The sequence below is a fragment of the Pseudorasbora parva genome, chromosome 5 (assembly GCF_024679245.1).
Source record: "Pseudorasbora parva isolate DD20220531a chromosome 5, ASM2467924v1, whole genome shotgun sequence".
NCBI lineage: Eukaryota > Metazoa > Chordata > Actinopteri > Cypriniformes > Gobionidae > Pseudorasbora > Pseudorasbora parva.
The window spans coordinates 34,558,449-34,584,344 of NC_090176.1; the positions used below are offsets into that span (position 1 = coordinate 34,558,449).

The 25,896-nt window shown below is 38.4% G+C and overlaps 1 protein-coding gene across 3 annotated transcripts in view; it reads left to right on the top strand.

Moving 5' to 3' along the window:
* Window positions 1–25,896, top strand: part of clybl (citrate lyase beta like) — a 185,196-nt gene that overhangs the window by 100,402 nt on the left and 58,898 nt on the right. The window contains exon 1 of one of the 3 annotated variants that reach the window (XM_067443980.1): window positions 7,576–7,668. The exons of 1 other annotated variant lie outside the window; for it this stretch is intronic. In XM_067443980.1, the coding sequence (XP_067300081.1) occupies window positions 7,625–7,668 (44 nt within the window). In that variant the 5' untranslated portion in view covers window positions 7,576–7,624. Of the gene's footprint in view, window positions 1–7,575; window positions 7,669–25,896 lie in introns of those variants that run through there. One more of the 3 variants, XM_067443979.1, reaches the window with a different exon arrangement.

Here is a 25,896-nt window from a genome sequence, read left to right on the forward strand (position 1 = left end):
TGTTTAACAGATTAGTAACTGATGCAATGTTTTACAAAATACACATATTCGTCTCTGCACAAATAAAATGCACAACACATTACATATAATTTACCAAATTATATATAATATCAGTGTACCTTACACTGAAAATTCTTGCAAATTGATGTGAGTTCCTGAACATTATTTTAGCCTCAAATATCACTCACTGTGGTTTTAGTATGATTTAAGGGCACTCAAAGCTTAGCACTGGGAAAGTCTTTATGTGAGCTGAGGTGGCTACGACCACAAGAGTTTTGGATCAGTCCCATAGTAAACAAATGGTTTCTGATTTGCTTTTTTCTGCTTAATTTGCAAATTGTTGCACTGGTTTGGAAATGGTTAATATAGATATAATGTTTTCTTGAGAAAAAGAACAACAACTTCACTTTACTGTCATTCCTCTTGACAATGCCCTTCCAAGTAACATCATCTGAGGTTTAACCACACGGTGCTGCGCTTTATATTATAAAAAGACTCCACCATTTTTATATGCTGATATTGGAATGAGACTAAAGCAAAACCTCATGTTAAAATAAACTATTTGCTATTTTGTGTAAAATTGTGAAATCTACTGTATTTCACTGTGTGAAATCCTATTCCTGTTTCTGGCTGTTTGGAATATGTTCTACAATACTCATCATGTTAATTTATGCAGTATGCTGTTGTGTATACTGTGTCCAGAATGCAAATTTTGTGTATGCATGATACATTTAGCCTATATGAATACATTTGCCAAAATGTGCAGTAAGCAGTGTACATAAATGTATCCCACATTGCAACCTCTTTTTGTCAGTGGACTCAAGTGCTTTCCATCATGCAATGTGTGGACACTCAGTGGCATTGATTGGAATGAGAGAAAATGGGAAGAAAATAAATGGTGCCAGATTAAACCCCATCTGCTAAGCTGCTAAAATTTTCTGAAGGGCAAATAGTAAGTGTTGGTGTAAATTTTTAGCACCTTGTCAAACTTCTGCCTCCTGAACAGCCCTCAGTGGTGAAAAATGGAAAACAAATGTTCTACTGACAGCTTTCCTATGCCCAGGGTGGGAGGATATTTATATCAAAAAGGTGCGAACATAAAGAGCTTTATAGGCCGGCTAGTCAGTGCTAAGGGTGTATTGAGGGGCTTAAGCAAATTTGGTACCTTAAGCACTTTAAAGTGTTAATTATGTTATTTTATTAGCTGATGGATGGACACAATGAAAATGCGTCAGGATAGTGTGAATTGGTCTTTGTTTGGCTTGAGGAAAAGTAAAAGCTTTGGTAACTTAAGACTGCTGAACTCAGTTGTAGAGTTGTTCATCCTCTATGTGGGGCATTAACAAAAAAAAAAAAAATTTCTGACTTACTCCTCCAAAATACTCCAAAGTGCCTCGAAATATTTAGATCTTGTGATTGTGCAGGCCATGGGAGATGTTCAACTTCACTTTCATGTTCATCAAACCATTCTGTCTGAAGTCTTGCTGTTTGTATTGGTGCATTATCATGCTGATACACGGCACCCACTTCAGGGTATGTTCGAACAATTAGGTGCACATGGTCCTTCAGAATGGTTCAACCCATCAACCAAACTATCACTGATCACTCACCTGCTACACTCTGGGCGCACGACAGTCCGGGTGTTATGCTTCTTTGGGTTTTTTTTCACACTGTAACATTTAAGTTGAGTTGTGCATTTAAATCTACAGTGAGTTAGGTAGCTGTGGATTTATGTTTTGGGGATACGTCCAGCTTTGTACATGGACATCCCTTTAGGCTGATTCCTCTTGCATCGACAGTTACTGTTGTTAGATGTGGTTCATCCTACGTGGTGGTATGCCCAAATTATCCCAGATACCATAGCCTTTGATACACAAAGACTTGCTGTCCTGGTCACAGATGAGACCAACAATTTGTCCTCTTTTGAACTGATATGTCTTCCATTATGTTGTGTGTATTGTAATATTGTATGCACAGCCGTGCTATTGCTCTGCTAATTCAACCTTCACACTCTGTTCTTACTGATGGAATGTAAAATCAGTGAAGATTGGCCACCAGGCCGTGCATATATGTGTGAAGCCTCCAACACTATATTGGCCAGTGTTGCAGTTTCATTGTCCAACCCCTGTACCTTTGAATTAAAACAGTTCCTACAGGGGTGTCATTTTTTGATACAGTTGACAGATTAGATTTATTATAGACTGCAAGAGAAACACTTTTTAATGACAACTTCTTTGGTGATAGTCCAGCCATCCTCAGCACTGGAGTAACTGACAGTAGTTTATTGTGATGAGTAATCTCTATGTAAATTGATTAAAATGTATGCTTTAAAGAGGTATTAAGTAAATGCTTAATTTGATTTACTTAAAAAAATAAAAATAACAACATAACATAGCTGCTGAAAATTCAGCTTTTCCATTATAGGAATTATTTACATTTTAATTATGTTTATATTATGTGGAATATTTCAAAATATTACAGTTTTTACTGTACTGTAATATTACGATTCTGTCGTTAGTGGTTTAAATAAATTCAGCCTTGATGACCAGACTTTTGTCTAATATATATATATATATATATATATATATATATATATATATATATATATATATATATATATATATATATATATATATATATATATATATAGACATCCAAATGCATTAAATAAATGTATTTATAATATCAATTTTATTTTATCTTTCTGCCACTGTGACACTACATTGAGTTTTATACTTTATACAGTTTTAGCTAAGCGCCATTCTTCAGCTGAAGATATGATGTGTCAATTCAAATAATGCATATGGAGCAGAATAAGCCCACATTGGCGCCTATAATAATTAGACCCAATTTGTCACATGACCTGCTTTTATGTGTCCAGTAAGTAAGTGGAATATAACCTGTTTTCACCTTTCCCCTCATCACCGGCGTGTACTTGAGGGCCAATGTATTCATGCTTACCCATGGCTTGGCAGTGGGGCATGTTTCCTCGCCCCAATAATATATTAATAATCAGATACTGCCACCGCATGTCTTGCTGTCGCTGTATGCTTGTTTTTATAGTTCACGGGTCAGTGGAGTGGCATTTGGTGCATGTCCCCTGTGCAAGTCATGTCTGTACTAACTAGCTAGTTGTGACCACTGTGAGGCTGTGTCTGTGACGAGCCGCTTTCATAATGTTGACTGTGTAAGTGACAGGCATGATAGGGAAATGCTTATGCAAAACTGAGTATGAATAATGGATGAACTCATATCAATTCATAGATCACATGACCATGGCATAAGCAAACATATTGTCCTTGTCTGTTTGATGAGAGTGGAAGGTCACCAGAGGGGGAAAAAAATAGAAAAGAAAGACAGCATATGAGAAGTGAGTTTATCTAAAGGGTAGGTCATGAGAACTAAATAGTAGCACAGCAATCAATGCTATCTAAAAATATGCAAAATAATGAAATGCATGAACATTTAAAATGCAACACATGCTCGGTCACTTCAAACACGGCAGGTGCAGAGAACTGACCATTTTTCTCATTGGCTCTTTTATTTTCTGTCTGTTTGAAATGGGCCTGAACCTGCTCATTAATTTAGTTAAATGAGGTGAGAAAGTTGTTCTCGAGGTGGATGGGGGGTTGGGCGATCTTGAAAGCGTTTCCTGTGATTTTGTTAATGTGCAGATCAGGTCCGCCAACCCTGACTGCAAGCAGCTACTGGGTCAACGACCACAATCTCACTCAAAGTCTTTGCTGTACTACATTTACTTTGGGCCTCTAGGGGCTAATGTTTTGTGACATTGCCAGTTATGCTCAAATCACTGAAGTTCGAACTGTATGCCTGGATAGATTTAGTGCAAAATCTGATATTTATTGCTATACATCAACCAACTGATTTTAAGCTGGCGTTATGAGAGCAGACTGGAGTATCTCCAGACCAGCACGGATCAATATCGCCATCTTTGTGCTATAAAATCTTGCAAGATACCTTCACAGGCATTTGTCTGTTAAAAGCACATATCTGAATTGTTGCTTAACCCAACCAGTGACCCTGCCACTTGCAATCTCCCCCCCTCTGCCCAGATTCCCCAGTGCACGATCCCCCTCGGAGGCAGACGATACAGGGTGTGTCAAAAAGGGCCACCAGAACCAAATAAGAAACCTGTGATTCACAAATCCGAAGGCTCGCTCCGTGGCTGCTTACTCATCTGTTAAAAACAGAGTGATCTGGAAAGTTTGTATGGGAGGCTTTTTGACAGAGCCCTGCTGCTCTGTCAGTGCAGCACATGCTCTAGGCACTGGCATCCCCTATTGCCTTCCAGGTCATTGGGTAGCCGCAGAGGGGGGTCTGCCCCAAGCCCCATGACAAGCCTCTGATTCGCAGCTGGATCCGTAACAAGGTATCATAGTAAATGAGTCGGTAAAACATCACTGAACTGAGGAGCGTGACAAATTGCCATGATATCATTTGTAATACTTAATGTGAATTGCGGAAGAAGGCGGTTCAGTAAGGACGGACTCTCTACCTCATCCTAAACTGAGAGCACTACTAATGCGAGAAGGCAATGAATAAATACTCTCGGCATCGTGATTTTACAGGTTGTAGGTGTTGTGGCCATGACATGGGTTGTTTGTGACATGTTGCCCTGCTTTAAATTTGGGTTGGGCTCTTCATTATAAATGCACAGTGATAATGTCACAAATTGTTGCTGTCTTGAATTAGGTTTCACCGCAGCATAGTTCAGCACTATTTTGGCAGGTTTCAGAACCCCCAACCCTCAAAAACAAAAAAGGGAAACCCCACAATCATAACTTTAAAAGTATCAGTTGCAGTTGTTTGCAAGTAAAAAAAAGAAAGTGTATTATTTTATTAAAACATATTAGATTTTATGTTTTTGTATGTAACACAAATCTTCCACCATATCTATTTTGATATCATATATTCTAGTGTGTGTGTGTGTGTGTGTGTGTGTGTGTGTGTGTGTGTGTGTGTGTGTGTGTGTGTGTGTGTGTGTGTGTGTGTGTGTGTGTGTGTGTGTGTGTGTGTGTGTGTGTGTGTGTGCGTGCACACTTATGCCAGATAGTGTAATAATTGTTTAATCATTGCACTTTCATTTAGGGAATTTTGTTTTGATATCAAACTAAGAAATATCACACAGACATATATCTATCTATATATCTATATATATATATATATATATATATATACTTGCATGAAGATATTTCTTGCAGAAATATTAGTATTATTATTTTAACATTAACTTACATGTGTGTCTGAGATTTTTTTTTTTTTTTTTTATCTTCCTGGAAATCACAATGGATATCTTAGATGTAAATGTCATGGTTTCATACCAAATCCAGTGACATTTCTGTGATGGGATGTACCCCTGGGTGAACATTGCCAACACTGGAAGAGCTTTGATGGCACTCATAAGGAAGCTTTGTGATTTGCATTTGTTAACATTGGCTCCATACAAGACATACATAAATACAATATTTCTTAAATTATTTTATCGCATTTGTTTTGGGTTTGATGTTTATATCACTTACTTATTCTTGTTTCTGTAATAATATCAAAGATGAATAACCAATAAACTTTTATTAAATAAACTGATTTGCAGGGATAATAATACATTTCATCAGAATTCACAGTATAATATGAAATATAATGTAGAAAGAGCATTTGCTTACTTAAAATGCCAGAGTTAGATTGTGATTTTTCCATCCATACATTTTGTCCATGTTTTGTTCTTTAATCTCCAGCTTCAGAGTTGGCTCTATTTCAAGATTTCCAATCAACCAGACATTCAAGACACCAAACCCTGCTGATTCATTGTCCATTTGTACCAGGGTAGACCAAAGAGAACAAAGGCGGTCAAGAGTTACTTTGTGTATTCGATATATTCTTACATCAAATCATAACATTCAGCTTCTTTCAATAGCCATCATCCACTTTCCATGATTTACAGTGGCATCAAATAATGCTGGTGCTGCTGTATTAGATCTAGTATAGAAAGTGAGACGGTCTGATTATGATTTGCTGCGTGCATTTCTGAGCAACTTTCATCAGATGGCACAGGCCTCCTTTTCGGGGCAACCGAACTCTGGCTTCTTTTGGGCGCTCTTTGGTTCCTAGGGGAGACCAGAATAGAAGTCGTGGATCTTGCTGTGATCCAAAGAAAGTGTGCCAAATGCTATCAAAACTGGATTAACAGACGACAATTGAGGTTGATGAAAGGCACTGAGCAAGAAAAAGGGAGTTTCCAAGTAACCCTTGAAAGGAATTTGAAACTATATGCAATATGTTGAATATGAGTTCCCATTCTACACCTGTTATGTTGTGATATTGTTGCAAACTTAGTTTTAGTTATCTGATTATTGTATTATTATTCTGTCCTGAATATGCAGTTTGCTTTTGTACCAGTAAGTGCAGTATAAAGAATACATCTTGATGCTATGTGCATGACAGGTATACTATCTGACATTAAAAATAGAAGGTTTTATTGGACAAGTTTAACAGATCAAAAAGATCTGACAAGGTTTGCCCATTTGTTTTATCTTAAAATGCAAATGACTATGCCATAGTTGTTGTTTTTTCTTTTGGTATTTTTTGGCCATTTTTCCACTCCTGCAAGCAATGCTGTGCACAACCATCGCATATATAGTCTGCGAAAGGGTTTTTGAAACCTGACATTTCCTCAGTGTCCCCTGCTGTCTTAATCATGGCAAATATTGCGTGTCATTTGTTTGCCACGCATGGACCTGGCTGACGGTAGTAGTAGTAATTCACCACCGCTGTGCGCCGGTTCCTGGAGTGCGCTACAGTCATGGTGTCGTGCACGTCAGCACATAGACATGACAACCAGGATCATCACCAAACTGAGGCTATGCTTGGAACGGAATACCAGCTTACTAAATCAGTATACAGTATATGCTAACAAAAAACAAAAAAAAAACAGTAGTGTTCTACATTGTTGTCATGTGATATGCATTTAATGTAGTGAGTGATATAATCATTATGGAGGAAAAAAATTTTTTCAAGGTTTATACTTTATACTCCACACTGTAAATGGAAGCTCTGTTTAGGGCATTGCATTGTGGTATAATCCCACACATTATTCTGCTATGCTGCACATTCTTGGTCACGCAGGTATTTTATTTACTATAATGTGCACAGTGTATTTACACACTTAACATTGATTTCTCAATGTTAAGTGGTCTCTTAATTTTATTACAGAGGTCTGTTTGTATGTATGTATGCGTATATATATAGAGAGAGAGAGAGAGAGAGAGAGAGAGAGAGAGAGAGAGAGAGAGAGAGAGAGAGAGAGAGAGAGAGAGAGAGAGAGAGAGAGAGAGAGAGAGAGAGAGAGAGAGAGAGAGAGAGAGAGAGAGAGAGATGTGTTTAACAGTCTCCATACATGCATTAACGTATACTAGACATGATAGTATAGATCCCATTAAAGGTGAACATTATTCATCAAGAACATACGCATTTGTCTGCCACTTTAAATCAGAAAGGGGCGGTTACTCATATGAACCTTTTTTTTTCTCTGGCCAATCAAAAGTCAATACTTTTACACAGGGCGACGCAGGCAGCCAATAGGAACACCTCATGTGAGGAAGCCGAAGACATGGCGCTGCGCATAGGACGTGCTTACAGAAGAGAATCTGTGCTGTAAGTTTGAACCTACTGGAGGTTTCTCTCCGCTTTCTATTATACATTATGTGTTAATGACACTGGCCGTTTTTTTAAAAGTGCATTAGAAAGGGCGTCCCATATTAACAAGCGGAGGAAATAAAAGGACTACATGACAATAACTCCTATTTTATGAGTAGCCTATGACATTGACGTAGCCTACATTTTTGGATGCCATGCTTTTACAATAATAACAGTGTTTCTTTCTGATGAACTATTTCTGTCACAAAACGCCTTGAAGACGTAGTTTATAATCCTGCTTGTGTATCGTTTGTTTATATGTCTTATCGGATATGTAACGTTAAATGGTTTGATATGAAAGCAGATTAATTTCCATACGTACGTGTTCTAATCAGACGCAGAACGGTTTTGAATAGAATCTATGGAAATTAAATATGGTTTTGAGTTGAAATTATACAGCTAACGTTATGTGAGAAGAAAGAGACAGCAAGGTTTCGAGTAGAGTAGCGCTATAGCGTGCTAATACACCTGACATTTGTTTGCCGTCCCCCTAGACTGCCTGTAAATTATCCCTTGATGATACACGACCATTTAACATAATAAGGTTAGATACATATTAATGGACATAACATACTAATATTACATTACCTGACCGTGCCTTCATTGTAATTTACATTCAAGCGATAATATTCAATAAAAAGCAATTATACAATGCTTGCGATTGATGAAATTTATAGTTACAAAATATTTTTTTCAATGAGAATACATTTGTGAAATTTCTTCATCAAAGTATTTTTTTAAATCATGGTTTCCACAAAAATTTTAAGCAGTTCAACTGTTTTCAACATTGATAATAATAGAAACTGTTTCTTGAGCAGCAAATCTTATTAGAATCATTTTTGAAGGATCAGACACTGACGAAGTTATGCTGAAAATTCAGCTTTGCTATCACATGAGTAAATTACATAATAATAAATTACAGGAATAACTTGTTCCTTGTGTGTGTGTGTGTGTGTGTGTGTGTGTGTGTGTGTGTGTATTCATGATTATAAATTAATCATTGCTGGGGCTGTCAAGCTTTAAAATGACAAAAAGTTGAGTAAAAGTGGTCCATATGATTTGCACTAAACTCCAGATAATAACACTCAGTTAAATGAGTTGTGTTATATATATATATATAATTGATTTATATCTTTTGTATTTACAGAATTATTTATTATTTACAGAGTCTTGAGTCAGTGGTTAATTCTAAAGGATGTGCAACATGTATTCTTTTATTTTTAGAATTGTATTATTATTATTATTATTGTTGTTGTTGTTGTTGTCATTATAATCGATTAATGCATTTATTGATTTTGTTGTAAGACACCTTTTAAAATGTCATTATAGTCACAGTTTTGACCAGATAAAAAAAAAAGGTATTTTGGTCCATGACATGATTACGACCATGCTTAAATGTGATTTTTTATAGTGTGTTCAACATTGTTCAGATATGATTAAATTACGTTTTGTATGCTTAAGAATGAAAAAAAAAAAAAGTATGACAAGCTTGTCATTTCCAGAGGTAATCCAAACAACCAGTCAAAATCACTAAAGCAAATTAGTACTGTAATTCTACATGGTACATCTGTGTCTAATTCCTCTTGAGAGACTTTAATGAGGGACTTCAAACAGTTTAAATGTCAATTACAAAGAAGGCATGGTTTTAAGGTCCCAGTAATCTGTCCATATTGGGCATTGGTCATCAGGACATGGTGCCAGGTGGCTGTAATTCATAGCAGATGAATTTCCAGAGGCGCTCTACTGATGGGCCAGCTAATGTACAGTGTGAACTGTGACTGTCACGCCAGGGTTTGTCATATTTGCAGTTAGTATGTGAATATGTGGTGCGTCCAATGACAGTTTCGGTGCCCGAGGTCATCCAGGAGGATGTGTTTAACTCTGTTAATTAAACCGGCAGTTCATGTTTGTTATCCCTCGAAGACAAATCCATTTGTTCAGCTTCTCTAAAGGAATGTGTTTCATACACATTCACTGTTAAATTAGTTTGCCTGAGCACACGTATAGAGGGCCTGGATTATCATCAGCTTTCCATTTGTTTAATAACTCTGTGAGCTGATGTGAGTGGTTTTTTCCCCCCGCCTTCCACAAAAGCCACAAAGCAAACTGAGTTGGCTTGGAAGGAAATTTGAACACATGGCTAACTGCGCGGGCTGGACCCAATTCCGAGGGCCGTGAGCGGAATGTGTGTGCTTGTATGTGTGTGTGTGCGCGCATGTTTTATGGAGAGCCGAGAGCCACTGGCTTGGAAGCAGACTGGGATATGTCACAAACACCCTCACGTCAAAGATGCAACAGCATCCCAGAGGAAACATGGATTGACGCTATGAACTCGACAAGTGATGAAAGTAGCCTAGAGCTTGTCAATTACACTTCCCGGGCCTGGACCTTATAAGTTAATGGGCAGCTTCCCCTTTTGAGGCCTGCCAAGACTTTATAGTACTGGTTATAAAACCATGAAGTGTAATGTGCTACTATAACTTTTTCAATTAAGAGCAACTGTGCAAATGCCCTCGAATACCTGGAAGCAATGGAAAGCGATTTGTTAGCATAAATCAAAGATGGCGTTCTAGATGCCTTCATCTAGGAAACATTTTTTAATGAACTTCTCTTCGGGATCCGAATCTAATGGGTATTTGCTTATTTAATAAGATTTTCACTTTTTTATGCTAAATGCCATACCATAAAATATCCCACTGTGCCCATCGCCATCAAGTTAATTGTTCATATTATTTGCTTTTAAACTACTGGATCAAATATGCTACTTTGTCCCGCGTTTGAATTTTATATCAACTGCGTTGGCAGTGCATGAAAGGGATAAATTAGGGTTGTTGTTGTTTCCTGTTATAATATTCCTTGTGTGTGTGTGGAAGGACTGTGACATTTCCGAACAAAGTCAACAGGACAGGACAGATCATTTTAAATGTTCAAAGCCGTCAGTCTCCCCTCATCTGGTGCCTTTTAGTGTAGGTGCAGCCTTTGGCATCCCATAGAAAAATAAATGAGTGCTGAGTAAATAGTGATGTGTTGACAACTCATTTCCACATTGATTGGTCCCGGTAACAGGAGCAGAGGTGTGTGGCCTTAATCCAATTACGAAAGAACCAGAGCCTCACTGTAACGAAATTCTACCTATACAGAGAACCGAGTATCCGAAATGTGGCTTAACCGGCTTGACCCGGTGGGATCAAAGCAAGCCTAAGGTTGTTTTAGCGTGGAATAAGTATAAGCTGTGTTTATGCCGCTCCCTCATAAAGTGTGTGAGGTTGTGAGATGTGTTTATTTGTCTCTGCACTTCACGTAACCAGAAAAAACAGATATCGGTTGTGCGTCCGTCTTGCTCTCACATTTCAGATCAGTGCGTCAATATATCGGTCTATTACCTGTTGTTGACCCCCCTAAATTGGGTCTTTGAAATTTGTTACAGAGCATTAACTTAACACATGTTCTGGGGGAAAACAAAGGGGAGGTAACAGGATTGGGAGCCAGCTGAGTAAACTGAATGTTAGAGGGATGGCAGTTCGGAGCGTTCTTGTCCCGGAGGTAACTGAGAAGGTCCATACGGCCAACAGATGGAGATCTGCTCTCTGAGTCCCCACCGACCCAAACAAGTGCCTCTGCTCTTGCATTAAATGCTTTGATCAACGGAGGGTCTCGGCCAGAGAGCGGCTCCTCAGATAGGCCGTGGACTCGCATCTGTATAAACATGGCCTTTCAGGAATGTGTGAACAATGCAACAATAGAATCTTGTTCTTGAGCCAGACCCCTGGACTCGTGCGGTTCACCGATCGAGCTTGTGCTCGGATTGAATTAACAGTTTTGGGAATATTCACTGTTTTCAGACATAACATCGATTGGATGTTGAAACTTTGCCTTTGATTCACATGAGTTTGAATGTGAGAGTGGCACAAATGATGAGAAACACAAGAGCCAGTTAGTTATAACTTAAATTCGTTTGACTTTTAAAATAATTAACAGTAATATTAGTATTTTCTCCCAATTGATAGATTTTTTTTGTTTGTTTTAAAACTGTTATGATGCTACACAGCTCTTAGGGTCAGTGTTTACACTGAAACAAAAAGGTGCTACATCTGAAGGCTGGCTTTGATAAACGTGCTTTTCTGTGTGCGTGACTAAACCGAACAGACCAATTATTTGAAAATGTTTATGGAGAAAGCACTGAGTCACTGCTTGCATCAGGTGAACTGGCTGCAGTGTGAGATGTGTGCGTTGGCTTGCATGATCTCCTGCCACAGCGTCTGCCACGCTTAGTTCATCATACTCCAGGCAGAGCTCTGGAGAGACACCTGGACTGGCCAGCCTCTGCTGGGAGTGCCAAGCTGTGCCAAGATCAACTGTAATCAACATGCATTTTCTGTCTTATATATCATAATTATTAACGTTAGTGCTAATTTTATATGGTAGACATTAGGGGTTTAGATGCTCAGGTTTGTGGCAGCAGTTCTCTCTCATTCCCCATGGTGTCAGTGTTCGCAACGTTTGATTATTGCCCTTTAGTCACGCACCAGGTAGGCAGTGCAGGCCCTGCAAGTCAATGAAAAGTTTCAGGTCCTTATTTTATTAAAAATAATTATTCTTTACTTGTTTTTGTTTCTCAGTGTATATATTATGTATGTATGTATGTATGTATGTATGTATGTATGTATGTATGTATGTATGTATGTATTGTTTATTAAAAAATAAAACATATAATTTATTATTAGAAATGTTATAGCATTAAAACAATATTATCATTTATAGACAGTAATAATAATAACAACAACAAATAGGTTAATTTTAGGAAATCGCATTAACATACAATTAATAAAATCAATGGTATTAGGAAATTAGGATTACATTGTTTTATAATTATATTTAATTTAATTAATTAAAAAAAATTAATTAATAAAAGGTATTAGTAATGCATTATACAATTAAATGTTACATATTTAATTTCATTGCAATATAAATAATACATAAAATGTACAAGTACTACTAAGTTATACTTATCAAGAAAAAAAATTATGAATGTGATATTTATTTTATCTAGTTTTATTTAGCTCTAATTTAATATTGTTAATTTATTATTTTGAGTGTATAATAAGCTCTAGTCTGGTATAAAGTACAACCATAGAACTACTGTTTTTTTCTCTCTCTCTCTAAATATATTTGAATAAGTGTGAGTTTGCATGACTGACCTAACCTAAATCTACTATCTCTCCACCTAAAATCACTAGAGGCAGCTAATTTTATGTAGAAACACGGATCTTAAGTTCTGATTTAAAGGCCAGAGCAAATAGCACTTACAGTGAAATTAGTCTCCGGCGATGAAGCGTGCAATGAAATCATATCCATCCGTTTTTTAATGACTGAATAAAATATTAAAAGAACATAAGCAATAAGAGGAGAAATAATAATAGGAGCAGATTTCCCATGGTGCAGCACATGGAAATGGGGAGATAGGAGCCCTGAGGTTGGGCCAGGCTCCTTCTCTCTGTGTCTGTGAGGCTCCACCAAGCCAGCCAACGTTCCACCGTTTCTCATTAGCTTTGGAAATGAGCACGTCGTGGTTCAGGCTACGCAGCAGGCGGTTCGAGCTCTGCATTCGACAGCATTTGGAAGATAGGTGGCGCTCAGGATCCTGAATATAAACTGCTTGACCAGTCTTATATGGCTTTGATATCAGAATAGTGTCTGTAGCTTATTTACAGCCCGGGCAAGCTGTATACTCTCACAGCGTTTCAAAGTGCTTTGGACTTTTAAAACACTAGTTGTAGTTTCTATAAATACTTTAGTAATTTTCTTATTGGTTTAAGGCTCTTTTCCCACTGTGTTGGATGAACTATTGCAATCCCAAATTGAACATTTGGCTTCTGTTGCTAGGAAGTATGTTTATAGATTTGAATAAGTGATTAAATGTTAATTTTATAGTAACTGTTAAATGTCAAATTTAGGTTATTGGACTTCTCTTTTCATTACAGGTTTTTAATGCTTTGGATTTGTGTTTTGTGGAGAACAAAGCGCCTGCCTGTGAATTGGTGGAGTTTTTTCTCTCTGAGGAAATTGTCTCTGTTTAACACTGTTATCATACGAAAGTAACACAGCTGTTGTCAGATTCAGAAATGATAAAACATGCACAGTGTTCAGTGTTGTTGCTTATATGGACACGCTAGTAATTCGTTCTTCCAAATTGTCTGTTTTTTTATTTAAATCAAATGGTGTGTCAAATAGAAAAAAAGAAAAAAAAAGTTCAAATGGAAAACGCACTTTTTCTAATACGGTATGATTATGTTTCTTATTTTTCCTTCAGGAAAATAATACTAAAAGCTTATTTAAAAACTTTAATTAAAGTACTCCTGCCAGTTTCAATTTACAGATTATGCTTAGTAGTTTTTTGTGTGCTATAAATGCAATACTGTTTTTCCAGTTTGAAAAAAAAATCAGGTATTCACACTTCTGCAAAATTTGGAGAGAGTTAATCAGTTTTCTCTGCTTTTGGCAGATATGTGTTAGGAGCACGACAAGCCTGAAAAAAACCTACTAATTATGGATATCACACCTGTGATTATGCCTTACTTTCCATTTCCTACTTTTTGTCTTTTATCTTTTAGGCTAGAAAGTAGTTTGTCCCAGTGTCAGTAACTATTAGATTATTGTATTCATTTGTACCAGCTAGGAATGCGCAAAATAAAAATTTAAATTGACTAGTCAGCAGATTACCTAAACAGCCTTGTATACTTAGGTTGTTCAAGTTCTCCTGACCTTCATCAGATGCATTCTATGGGTCTCGTTTTTAAAACTTTTACTATTTGGAAGAAAAATTTGGAGAAACGGTTATCTCAGTGGTAAAAAGTGTCTCAATTAACCTGAATTAACACCTAATGCATTTGCCGAATATGCCAAGTGCATTTATTTTAAAATGGTTAAAGTTATTGATGCAACTTTTCCAAGAGGGTTTTATGGCATGCAAAAAAATTATTAAAAAATTACATATATATACATATATATACATATATATACATATATATATATATAATATATATGCTCCCACAGCGGTCCTCAGTACTATCTGTACTTCAGAAAGCTGGGTATCGGTATGGTTTGTTTTCTCTTTCTTTTTTGTGCATTTTGTTTTTTCAGTATCGACTTGGTACCAAAGTACAGGCACTTTTGACAAGTAACAACCAACCTAGCCTAGTTAGTTATTATTAATACGACCTAAACTACATTCACACTGTCAGCATTTAGGACGTAATAAAGTAATCGAAGAAGGCGGCATCCATAAAACTTAAAAATCACAGGCCGTGAGTTCATCTGTCACCCTTTATTAACCGACAGCAGCTTTTTTGTCTGGGTGGAAAGCAGAGCATTTGAGTTGTGCGTTGAACACAAAACTGATGGAAGTTGGAGAACATTGACTGGATCTAAAACCTTCATGACACACACCTCATATCTATGTCATGCATGAAAACCCGCAACACGCAATTGACACGCGTTTGTGCAGCGTAAAGCAGTTCTCTCACATTTAATGTTGTGGCAGACAACTAGTTGTCCAGTCCAGTTCTGTTCATACGTTCCAATGTAAGTTAGGTTATAGAATGCAGTTATCACTCCCGTAACTGAACTGTGCATGAACTTAACAGCATTAAGGACTCAAATACAGAACTGACAACCATATTTTAGTGCTGTGTGAACGTGGCCCTGTAGTATCTAATTGGCTAGTAGGATGTTGGACAACAACCCAAGCATCATAACTCATCCCTAAGGCCCAAAAAGATTCATGTACTCAGACAGCTTTTTTGAATTGGTATCATAACTATTGCTTACTCCACTCTGTCCCCTTCTGCCCTTCCGAAAGCTCTCTAGGTAGAACGCCTGCTCCTGAAATTCTTGTTCCATGTATCCTGTCCTTTTCCCAGGGGGGTGAACCGGTACAGCCTTTGGAGGTGGGAGCATGCAGGCAAGCGAGACCGTTTACTTGCGCCTCTTAATGGGGAGCGTGATGGGCGCCTGTTCACATCGCTGGGCCGACACTGCCCTGCTAGTGCTGTAGCTCATTAGAACAAGGCCAAGATCCTGCCACAAACAGGATCTCAACTGAGCCAAAGACCATCCTCATCCACCCCCACCCCCCCTCATCTCACTCAAGAGAAAAATCTGTCCTCATAGGACGCGTCTGTACGCATCACTGACCCCCTTAAGATGCTAGTTTCCAGGCTCAGCTGCCTTTGGTTCGGTTACAGTTAGTGCCTCCTGAGTACACGCAATATTTGTTTGGTTAGTTTTTGTTTGTTTATTGTTTCCAGATGGCAGCCCTCAACTTTGCCTGCGTGGCTTTCAAGTTCCCAGCGAGAGTTTTATAGTCTTGGCTGGAGTGCTTATCCTGTTTCCTAGACTCTGCTTTATGATGGCACTTTTTTTACCTTGAAACTGGTAACAACTGTCAAAAGCTGTCTGCATTTTTCTGCCGTGAAAAGATGCAGTGTAGCTTTGTTGTGACGCCACAAGGTTTACCCTAAGTTAAAGGGTCATTTGTGAAGGTAGTGTCCCATTCTCCGTAATTTAGTTCCGTATTGGGAACTGGCCAGATTCCTTTGTTCGTGGAGGTGCAGTGAAAAGTGGTCCTTTTGTTATGAGAAGGACTGATGAGGCTGGAAACCTTTTCCCATGGCTGGATCTGGGCACCGTTAAAGCCACGTCACTTATTTACAGGAATAGAGGAGGTCAGCCTCGGCTGTAAACTGGGGGTGGACGACTTGCCCTTCAGATGCGGTTAAAAACCAGGGGGTAGCTCCAACTCAGGGTTCAATACAAGTTGAGCTCAATCAACATGATTGATACAATATGATTGTAAAGCGCTTAGGGTGCACATGAGTACATAGTAAAGCATTACCGAAATCCCTCACTCATTTATTTAATATCATTTTTAGCATAATATTGATTAACATAAAATAATTGCAACTTGTTTTAAAAGCTAAAAGTTTCATTACAGCACTTGCAATTGAAGATAATAATTTAATTTAAAAAAATCAGATAAATAAAATAAATGCAGAAATGTTAGGCTTATACATTTTCTAAAACCCTGTCTTGCATGATAACTCTTCTGTTAAGTCTTGTGTGTTATTTTAGCTGGCTAAGTAATTTTGTATTTATTTTATTGTTAATTGCAGTTGTGCTGTCATAGTGACAAGGTAGAGGTTGACAAAAACTAAATTACTATTAATATAAGCTTGTTTGGTTGCCATACTATCGAAATGGTGATTTTTGATGTCAAACGTCATTCACATCTATTGACGGATGTGCTTAACTGAAGCCTAGATTTTTGCCTTGATAATTACAAGGGGCAAGTGAATTTTTTTTTTTTGTGGCAATGAAAATTATGCCACAAATACTGTTAATATGATGAATCTAGAATGCCAGTCTGGTTTAACCACAGTCTCCATAGACTGTAGCCTGTTTTGTTGCGACTGAAGACCCATTTCCCATTGCACGCAGCTGGTGTCAGCACCGAGGTGTCATGGTAACGGTGCGATGACTGTGTCAGGCAGGGCTTAGCTCATGTCAGTCTTAATCACGGGATCATCATGTTGTTAAGGTGCTGAGAAAGCTGCGATACAGTATCGCATGTAGCACTGCAACACGGTCTGGCCTGAGGCTGACCCCTGGGATGAGGTGTGACCGTGACGTATAAGCTTTATTTTTTTCACCGGACCTTGTTGTCTGTTTAATCTTTTCCCTGACCGCTCGGCAGATTGGGTCGGGAAGAGGACAACAAATCTTGGCTGCACTTTTTCTGAACTGTGTTGTCATGTCATATGTTTCTTTAAATAGCAGGGAAGCCTTATGCATTTAAGTGTTTAAGAAGGGATTTTAAAGGACAACCGGGTTGTCAATGGGAATGTAACCGTGATGTGCTCTAATAGTTTTTAAACTAGTACTCATAGTAGTCAATGCATGTTTGAACGCTGTTCGTTAAGTGTTTCTGTTTCTTGGACACTAGGGTGTGATACAGGAAGTCCTTAAATATTGGCCTTTTTTCAATTGTGCAAAGATTGAACATTAAATATGAGAGGTTACGTTACACAAGGAAACAATAACCTATTTTTTAATGGTAGTGCGAGGCTAAATTTGGCAAAAGCTGTAACAAAATATTGTTGCACTATTTTTTTAAATTTGCAATTACATAACACGAGTTGAGAAAGAAATGTATGTAGGTTTTCTGAAAAATCCAATAGAAAGTGTTTTTTGCGGTGTGTATTGTGGAGACAGATCTATCATAAACTTGTAGGGGGGTGGTTGTGGATGCCATCCGTCAATCAACACCTGTATGTGATTTGTGAACCGTTGTGATCAGTGTTGCATACCCCATTTTTTCACACTGTCGTCACTACAATTCAGAAGTTGGGAAAGGATCCTACACATGTTATAACAAATCAATATGTAATGATTTTTGTAGTACATATTGTTTAGAATCCTTTCATTTTTTTCACCTCTTGAACATTGGGCTTCGGGTCAAAAATATTTAACTCTGTTGGTGACTTGAGAGGTGTGCGTCTAAGTAAAGGTTTAATTGTTACACAAAACAGAGGTTCATCTGGGAAGTAGTGCATGGTTCAAACAGCCTTTTTCAAACGATTCACTTCTGAACTAATTATGACTTAATAGCTGATGTGCCAACAAACAACTAGGCTAATTATTCTCTGATTCTGCTTCCGCGAGAGCACAAAGTGAATTATTTTAACACCTTTGTAAATGTCCCCAGAAGAGCGTTCTTCATCAGAATCTGCCCCAGCTGCAAAATGATCTAACAGGTTCATTTTTGGCTTTTTTGCTGCGATTGAAATACTCTTTTTACCAACATTTGTGACTGGCATTGTTTGGTTTATCTGTAGATAAGAACTTATGACACAAACTCTTTGTTTGTGGCTACATTCCGAACAAAGAAAAGCAGCCTTGTAAATTTGCCCACGGCATTTATTTTTTTCGGTGCTCATGTCTGAAAGGGTTGAGAGGGAATGGTTTGTTTAGCTGAAAAGGTCCTCTAAACGGTTTAACCTTCCTGAGCGGCCCAACAAACAGATAGGCTGAAATTGGTGGTGGCACGGCCGGCCTTTTATAAAAGCAAAGTTCTTTTATTTGTCTGATCCGCATGGATTTGTATTCAGTCGACACGAAGGGCCATGATTATGAAGACGTGTGAATTACAGACCAGGTCATTTGAAAGTGACGACCTGGGAATGGCACCAAAGCCTTTAGAGGAACAGCCTTTTGAGGCTTTTTCCCTTTAATTCCGGTGCTGGCTAGTCCCCACAAACCCCCCTTAGTCCAGTTGGCACGGCTTTGATCTGTCCGTTTGACAATGAGCCCATCACAAAATTGCAAATTAAGGCAACTGGACACTAAATATTAAATGGAACAAAATAACATTTGGGGGTCTTTCTTGTGTTTGGAACAGACGGTTTGTGTTCATAATTATTGGAAAAACCAGTTGCCGGGTCACTTTTTGATTCTGATGGATTTCTGGTTATCCTTATCAAGCATAGCATTAGTTCTTGGCAGGTCACATCAGTCAAGATCGCATCAGCTGACTCTCAGCGGAATATAGGAATATGCTATCACAGCATTCATATACAAGGCCAAACTGTATGCGAATTGTCAATCATCTTTGACGGAATTGGACATTGGATATGGTCCCACAGTGCTGGTCGGTCAATAGAATGCAGCGCAGGACAAATTTTAAAAGTGCGGAGGCAGAAGGGACGATACTGATATATACACAGGAAGTGGGAGAATGTAATGACCCGTGAGCTACCGCAAAATATAATTATCTAATAATAACAGCAAGCAAAACCTCTAGACCTCTTGCCTGTAGTCAGACCACGTTAAGCATCTCTTAGACACATTGCCATGCCTTTTAGGCCTGGCCGCAGCCATGCGCTACTTCCTACAGACCTTTGTTTACCCTTCTGAACCCCAGCTGTTTGGATAGGTGATAGCCATGCTCCTCGCCCCAAGGCCGCCCAAAAACCTGAGTCTGTGCACTGTTGCTCCCCAAAACCTAAATAGGCGCATTAGACACAGCACATTAAGGGGTTGCTGGTGTGGAGGTGGGTGCGTGTCCCAGAGGCCCTCGTCTCTCTCCTCCTTCACACCTCGTCCCCTTTGCTCTGTCTGGACAGATCAGGGGCCATGACACTGCGAACGCTCTAAGCGGGCCTTTGTACTCCGTCCCCCCCCCCCCCCCCCCCCCATTCTCCCACCTCCATTCACACAGTAGCTTCCTGATTTAGATATATCTCCACCAGTGAGAACGGGTGCCCATTGTTCACTTCTTTTTCTTGTTGCACCATGTTTGATCTGCCATTATGTTGAATAAGAGTCGTCATAAAGCTGTTTTTGTGCCCCTGTTGACTTTATCTTCCTTGCTATGCTCCGCTATGCCTTTGGTGCCATATGTGCAGGCACATCATACGCTTTAAAAATACCTATAATACCAGTTGGGTCAAATTAAAAATTATCATTATAATTGTATGTTAAATCACCACCTTAAAAAAAAAAAAAAAAAAAAAAAAAAAAAAAATAAATAAATAAATATATATATATATATATATATATATATATATATATATATATATATATATATATATATATATATATATATATATATATATATATATATATATATATATATATAATGATGTATTATATAAAAGGAATGAAGCGCATCAGTGGCCCAAATAAAAAAAAACTTTCAAAGTTGGGATTACCACTAGATAATACTAGTAAAAACCCTTTGGAAGTACAAAATACAAATATAACAACTGATATAGACCAGACTAGCTATTATGGAGATGATAAAGAGTAAAGGGCAGAGGAAAACTAACATGGAGATAAACAAACTGCCCAGTTTATCCTTACTGACAATTTTCTCCTTCGTAATGAAGTGTATTTCCCCATGGCTCGCGTTGAGCGCACTGATTTTGTGCGGATTCTGATTGGTGTCATAGCTGAGAGAGCGCGAAAGATTGGATCAATAATGTGGGCCCGGGATCAGAAAATGAGGAAACCTGTTCCCAAAATAATGAAAGCAATGATGGTGTCTCTCCACTCGTAATGAACTTTACTACGAGCGTACTTGAGCATGACTTTGTCTCAGAGCAATGCAAATGGAATTGCCCCCTGATGGTTTGGAATGCACCCAGCTGGCCTTTAAAAGGTGATAATTGGAAAATACAGGATACAGCCGTGGTCAGAAAAGGGACTTCTTGTTCGACTGCTTTAACCACTGCGTGTTTGATACAGGCGACAGCAATCTTGCTTTGAGCAAGGTTTACATTTTACGTTCTCCTTTTTTTTTTAAAGGTCACTTTTTAGTTTGTTGATTTTACTAACGCATGCAACTTTGGCTTTATTTTTTTTATTATTATTATTTTTTACTCTTATTAGTGCTGTATTTTTGGTAGGTTGTAAGTAGATTGAACTTTAAAACTGAAAATGTTCTTTTTTGGGACAGTTTACCATTATTAAGATCATTATTATTGTTAAAATATTATACTTTAATTTGCTTTCCCTTTGTTTATCATAAGAGATTATATGTTGTCTGCAGGGGGAATTTTATAATAATAATAATAAACAAAAAAATTACATTTATTGTGGTTTAACTCCACTTATTGCCTGCCTGCCTGGTTAGATTTTTCCCAGGCTTATGTAGTAGTTCTCATAGATGAAGGTAAAGTGTGGCATACATAGGGTAAAACATGCCCTTGACTTGCTTCCCTTCCTTTCCTTTAGCTTTATTGTAGTCCTACAGCAGTGCATAAAGCCAGACAGCATTCCTCTACATCCACGGAAGGAAGTCATGAGGCCTGGGATTTTGGAAAGCTTCTGTCCCTTACAAGTCTAAATTGAAACCAGTTTGCTACTCCTCCTTTATTTAACTCGGGTTAAGGAGGCGCAGACGGACTTCATTAGAGTCACTGCAGTGGTAAGGGCTCCGTTATAATCGGACTCTGACTTGAGCGGTGACTACTGATTTGTGTATGTAATTTGCAGGGTGATGCAGTCATGTCTATTTTGGGAGTCCTGTCAAAGCACAAACAAGAAGATAAATGTTATCAATTGACGCCACGCTTACACAAGCTGTTTTGAAAATGCCAACATTATCCAAGCAAAATAGCATGGCGTGTGTTCGGTGCCATCCTGCCTGACCTGGGTGTCAGTCTGCTGAAGTTTCCATCATTAGCACACCGATGTACCGCCTGAACAGGAAAGCTTCTGAAATATCACATGGAACCCTTTCAAATAATTTCCTCTGAGTCATGAGCCGTGCTGTCGGCGGTCATGTCAGCTGGAGGTGAAAAAGTTGGGCTCCAGTTTAACACATTACAGGCTTTGCAAAATCACCCCAGCCAATGCTAATTTATAAAGTCGGTTCACATCCCAAGATGATGTGCTTTCTCAGCTCATGTACCTGCTCTAAACGTGTGACGTGTATTTTCCATGTTGATGTGTATCAGGTGGTGTAAATGTTGTCCAGGTGGAGTGGGGAAGGAAGGGTGGTGGTTGGATGCGGCCCGTGGCCAAGCACAACAGCTTCCATTCCTCCCTTTCCACAACCCTCCCTCCCTCCATCGCACTGATTATCTAGAATTTATTCAGCGAGATGTGAGAATTAATTTTGCTGAGCTTAACAAAGCTTAACAGCAAATGAACTGACTGCCAGGAATGAGGGGTAACTAAACTAATAAAACTAAAATAGCAGCTATGATATACATTCTTTCCTGCAACTGTTCAGTTTTAAGTCCACTAACAATTTTTCCAATGAAGTAGTTTAGCCTAAAATAAGACATCAAGCTTATTTAAAGTAAGCCACAGTCAAGCAAATATCAAAGTTTTTCTCAATAAGTGTTTTAGAATGACACCCAACAATGAGGGAATCCTGGAGTATGACGCGAGGGCAATCCCAGGATTGCAGCACTGTTGCACAAACCATGATATTTCATTTAAAAAAAAACAAAGCAACAGAGAGCAATAGGTCTTTTTCTAATGTTAGGTCAATAGGTCTTTTCAGATCTAATGTTGTTCGGTATATGTCAGCTTTGGAGGGAATAATGTTATAATCCTCTTTGCAGTAGAGAAAGCTGCCTACATATATTCTTCACAGTTACCCTTTTCCTCTGTGTATGAGTTAAGCGTAAGCTTTCATGTCTTAATCAGCTTTTCCACATACAGGCCCTGATAATCGTAACATGGTTTGCTCCATAACTGCAAAATAGTTTTTGTGAATGAATGACTCTTTCCCTCTAGTCCATATATTACTTTTTTCCTTAATCGGTTTCATTCAAATGTACATCACAATGCTGAAGAAAAGATATGCCACTACTTCCTTTTCATCTCGAAGTCCCTGTGCACATTTTTCATTGGCTTTGTTTTTTTGTTTAAAAAAAAAGGTGAAATAAATACTTCTATTTAGCCTTGTTTTTAATTCACTTGTGTAAATTAACATTTGTTTTATTAGTGTAAATGTTTTATTGGTCACACTTTAGTTTAAGGTCCAATTCTCACTATTAACTAGCTATTAACTATGACTTAACTATGTATGATTAAGGGATGTAGAATATGGTCAGTTAGAATAAGGCATTAAAATGCATAAAAGCAATAATAAACAGTCAATATCCTAGTACTATGCATGCTAATTAGCAACTTAAAGGGTTAGTTCTCCCAAAAATGAAATTGATGTAATTAATGATTCACCCTAATGTTGTTCCACACCTGTAAAGAATGACCTCCGTTCATCTTCGGAACAGTTTAAGATATTTTATATTCAGTCCGAGAGCGTATGCAAGTGTATGCACACTATACTGTCCATGTCCAGAAAGGGAATAAAAACATCATCATTGTAGTCCATATGTGACATCAGTTAGTTAATTAGATCGAAAATGTATCGAAAAAATGTATCAAATACATTTTAGTACAAAAATCACAAAAACTACGACTGTATTCAGCATTTTCTTCTCTTCCGGTTTTGTTTTCAATCCTCAAATAAAGATTCAAACGGTCATACATCAGCGTATTGATTCATGATTCGGATTGCCAATGTCACGTGATTTCAGCAGTTTGACACGCGATCCAAATCATGAATCAATACACTGATTCACAATCGTTTGAATCTTTATTTGAGCATTGAAAACAAAACAGGAAGAGAAGACGATGCTTAATAAGGGCCTGATCACCCAGAACGCGTTTTTGCAGCGACACCTTTTTTGAATGGATTTCGGTTGGCAGAGAGCATTATGCGCGTTGCTCATGCGGTCTGGGCGCCTCACGTTTTAACCGCCTGCTGCACCTCGCGTTTTTAAAGGAGCGCTCCAAGCGCACAAAGTTGAAAAAAATCAACTCTGAGCGGAAAAGCGTCTTACGTCATCGTGTTTATTCTCTGTTGTCCAATCGAATGAATGGAGAGGCGGCCCTTCCGTTGTGAGGACCGTTACCTTGATTTGACTGACAGGACAGCTGATTCGCGTTCTGTGTGACTGGGACCTAAAGTCGTAGTTTTTGTGATTTTTGGACCAAAATGTATTTTCGATGCTTCAAGAGATTCTAAATAACTAACTGATGTCACATATATTTATAGGCTAGCTAGCATGATTGTAACTAGCATGATTGTAGCTGTAGAAAAGGCTATCCATCGCTACATGCATATTGTAATATTTAGGTTGGGTCTTTCTGTATGAATACAGTTATCTTTGAATGAGAATATGGAGTGTCATTTAGTGACACAAACTCAATTTGTTGCACTACTTAGCTGTTTGGTGTTAGCACTAATCTGTTGACCATCTATTTAAAAGAGTTGTTTGTCTGTATGCCTTTCTCCTTAGGATGAAGGGTTGTTTATGCCCCCTGCCCCCTCTGCTTACACACTGATGTAGGCCTTCTGGATTTACTGCGGCGTTTCTACAGATGCTGTGAAGTTTGCCGTCTGCAGAGTCGAGGCGCCTGCTCTGCCATTTGCATCCACCTGGCAGTTTAGTAAATTCATTAGCCAGAGGCAAGAAAACAAACACGCTGCCCTTTCCACCCTCCCACCTCCACTCTGCCTTTCCACGTTCACTCTTTTTATTCCCCGCTGCCCTTCGCTCAGCATTTGTATTCCAGATTCCATTAGAATCTGTATGTTAATACTGTATTCAGTGGTTTGGAATGCTGGATTATAGCCGTAGCCTTTAGTCATGTTTTCCCACTGTCACGCTAATTAAACAAAACCCGGTATTTACTTTCAAGAAACGCACAGCAGCATGTCTGTTTAGCATTTTGAGCTGAAATTTCATGTTAAAAAGTAACAATATTCATTATAATGTTTCCGGAGCTGTCTGATGTAATGTTTAGCGTACCATTCAGACCACGAGTTAGAGCGATTCCACACAGGGCTATGCTTCATTCATGATACCACGATGGGCGCCAAATTCTGTGGCCAATGTACCTTTATCAGTACACCACTTATCCTCTAATGCTGTGCTGGGTGAGAATGTGGAGGCATTGGTTATGTGGATTTGCTCCCCCACATGCTAGTGTTAACCTGAGTAATGAGTATAAATGTTTAGGTTTAGGTTTTTCATTATCACCATAGACCACGATTTAGGTCCAATAATCTGATGTGGTTTGTTGTTTGATTGTTCAGTAATTCTTGTTCACAGAACATCGTTAAGAGTTATTTTGAGTGAATTCTTAGCTAGAATATGATTCATTTTAATTACTGTCTTCACAAGTCTTGTCTGAGTGGAGGTGGGCGGCCTCGGTGGATTTGGTCACTGTGTTGTGGAGCAGAAGTAGGCTGGGCTTCAGGAAACTCCCTGTAGTGTCAGAAGCAATCGGGTCTAAGCCAGTATTAATTAAAGGATCTGGACTGGGCCGAAGGGAGGGTGCGGATGGGGTTGGGTGGGGTGGGGTGGGGGTGAGGGGTGGGAGTGTTCAGTCACATAGGCTTCTGGGTCACACACACACACACACTCACAGACCACTACAGCCTCAAAAAAAGATTATTGCTTATGTAGTAAAAGAGATTTTTCTAATAACGCTTTTGGAAACAGCATTTTATTATGAACAATAAATTAATATCAGATGTTATTCCGCCATTTTATCCATTGATTTTACAATGCCTGTTATTGGTAACTCTTACTTGGGTCTGGT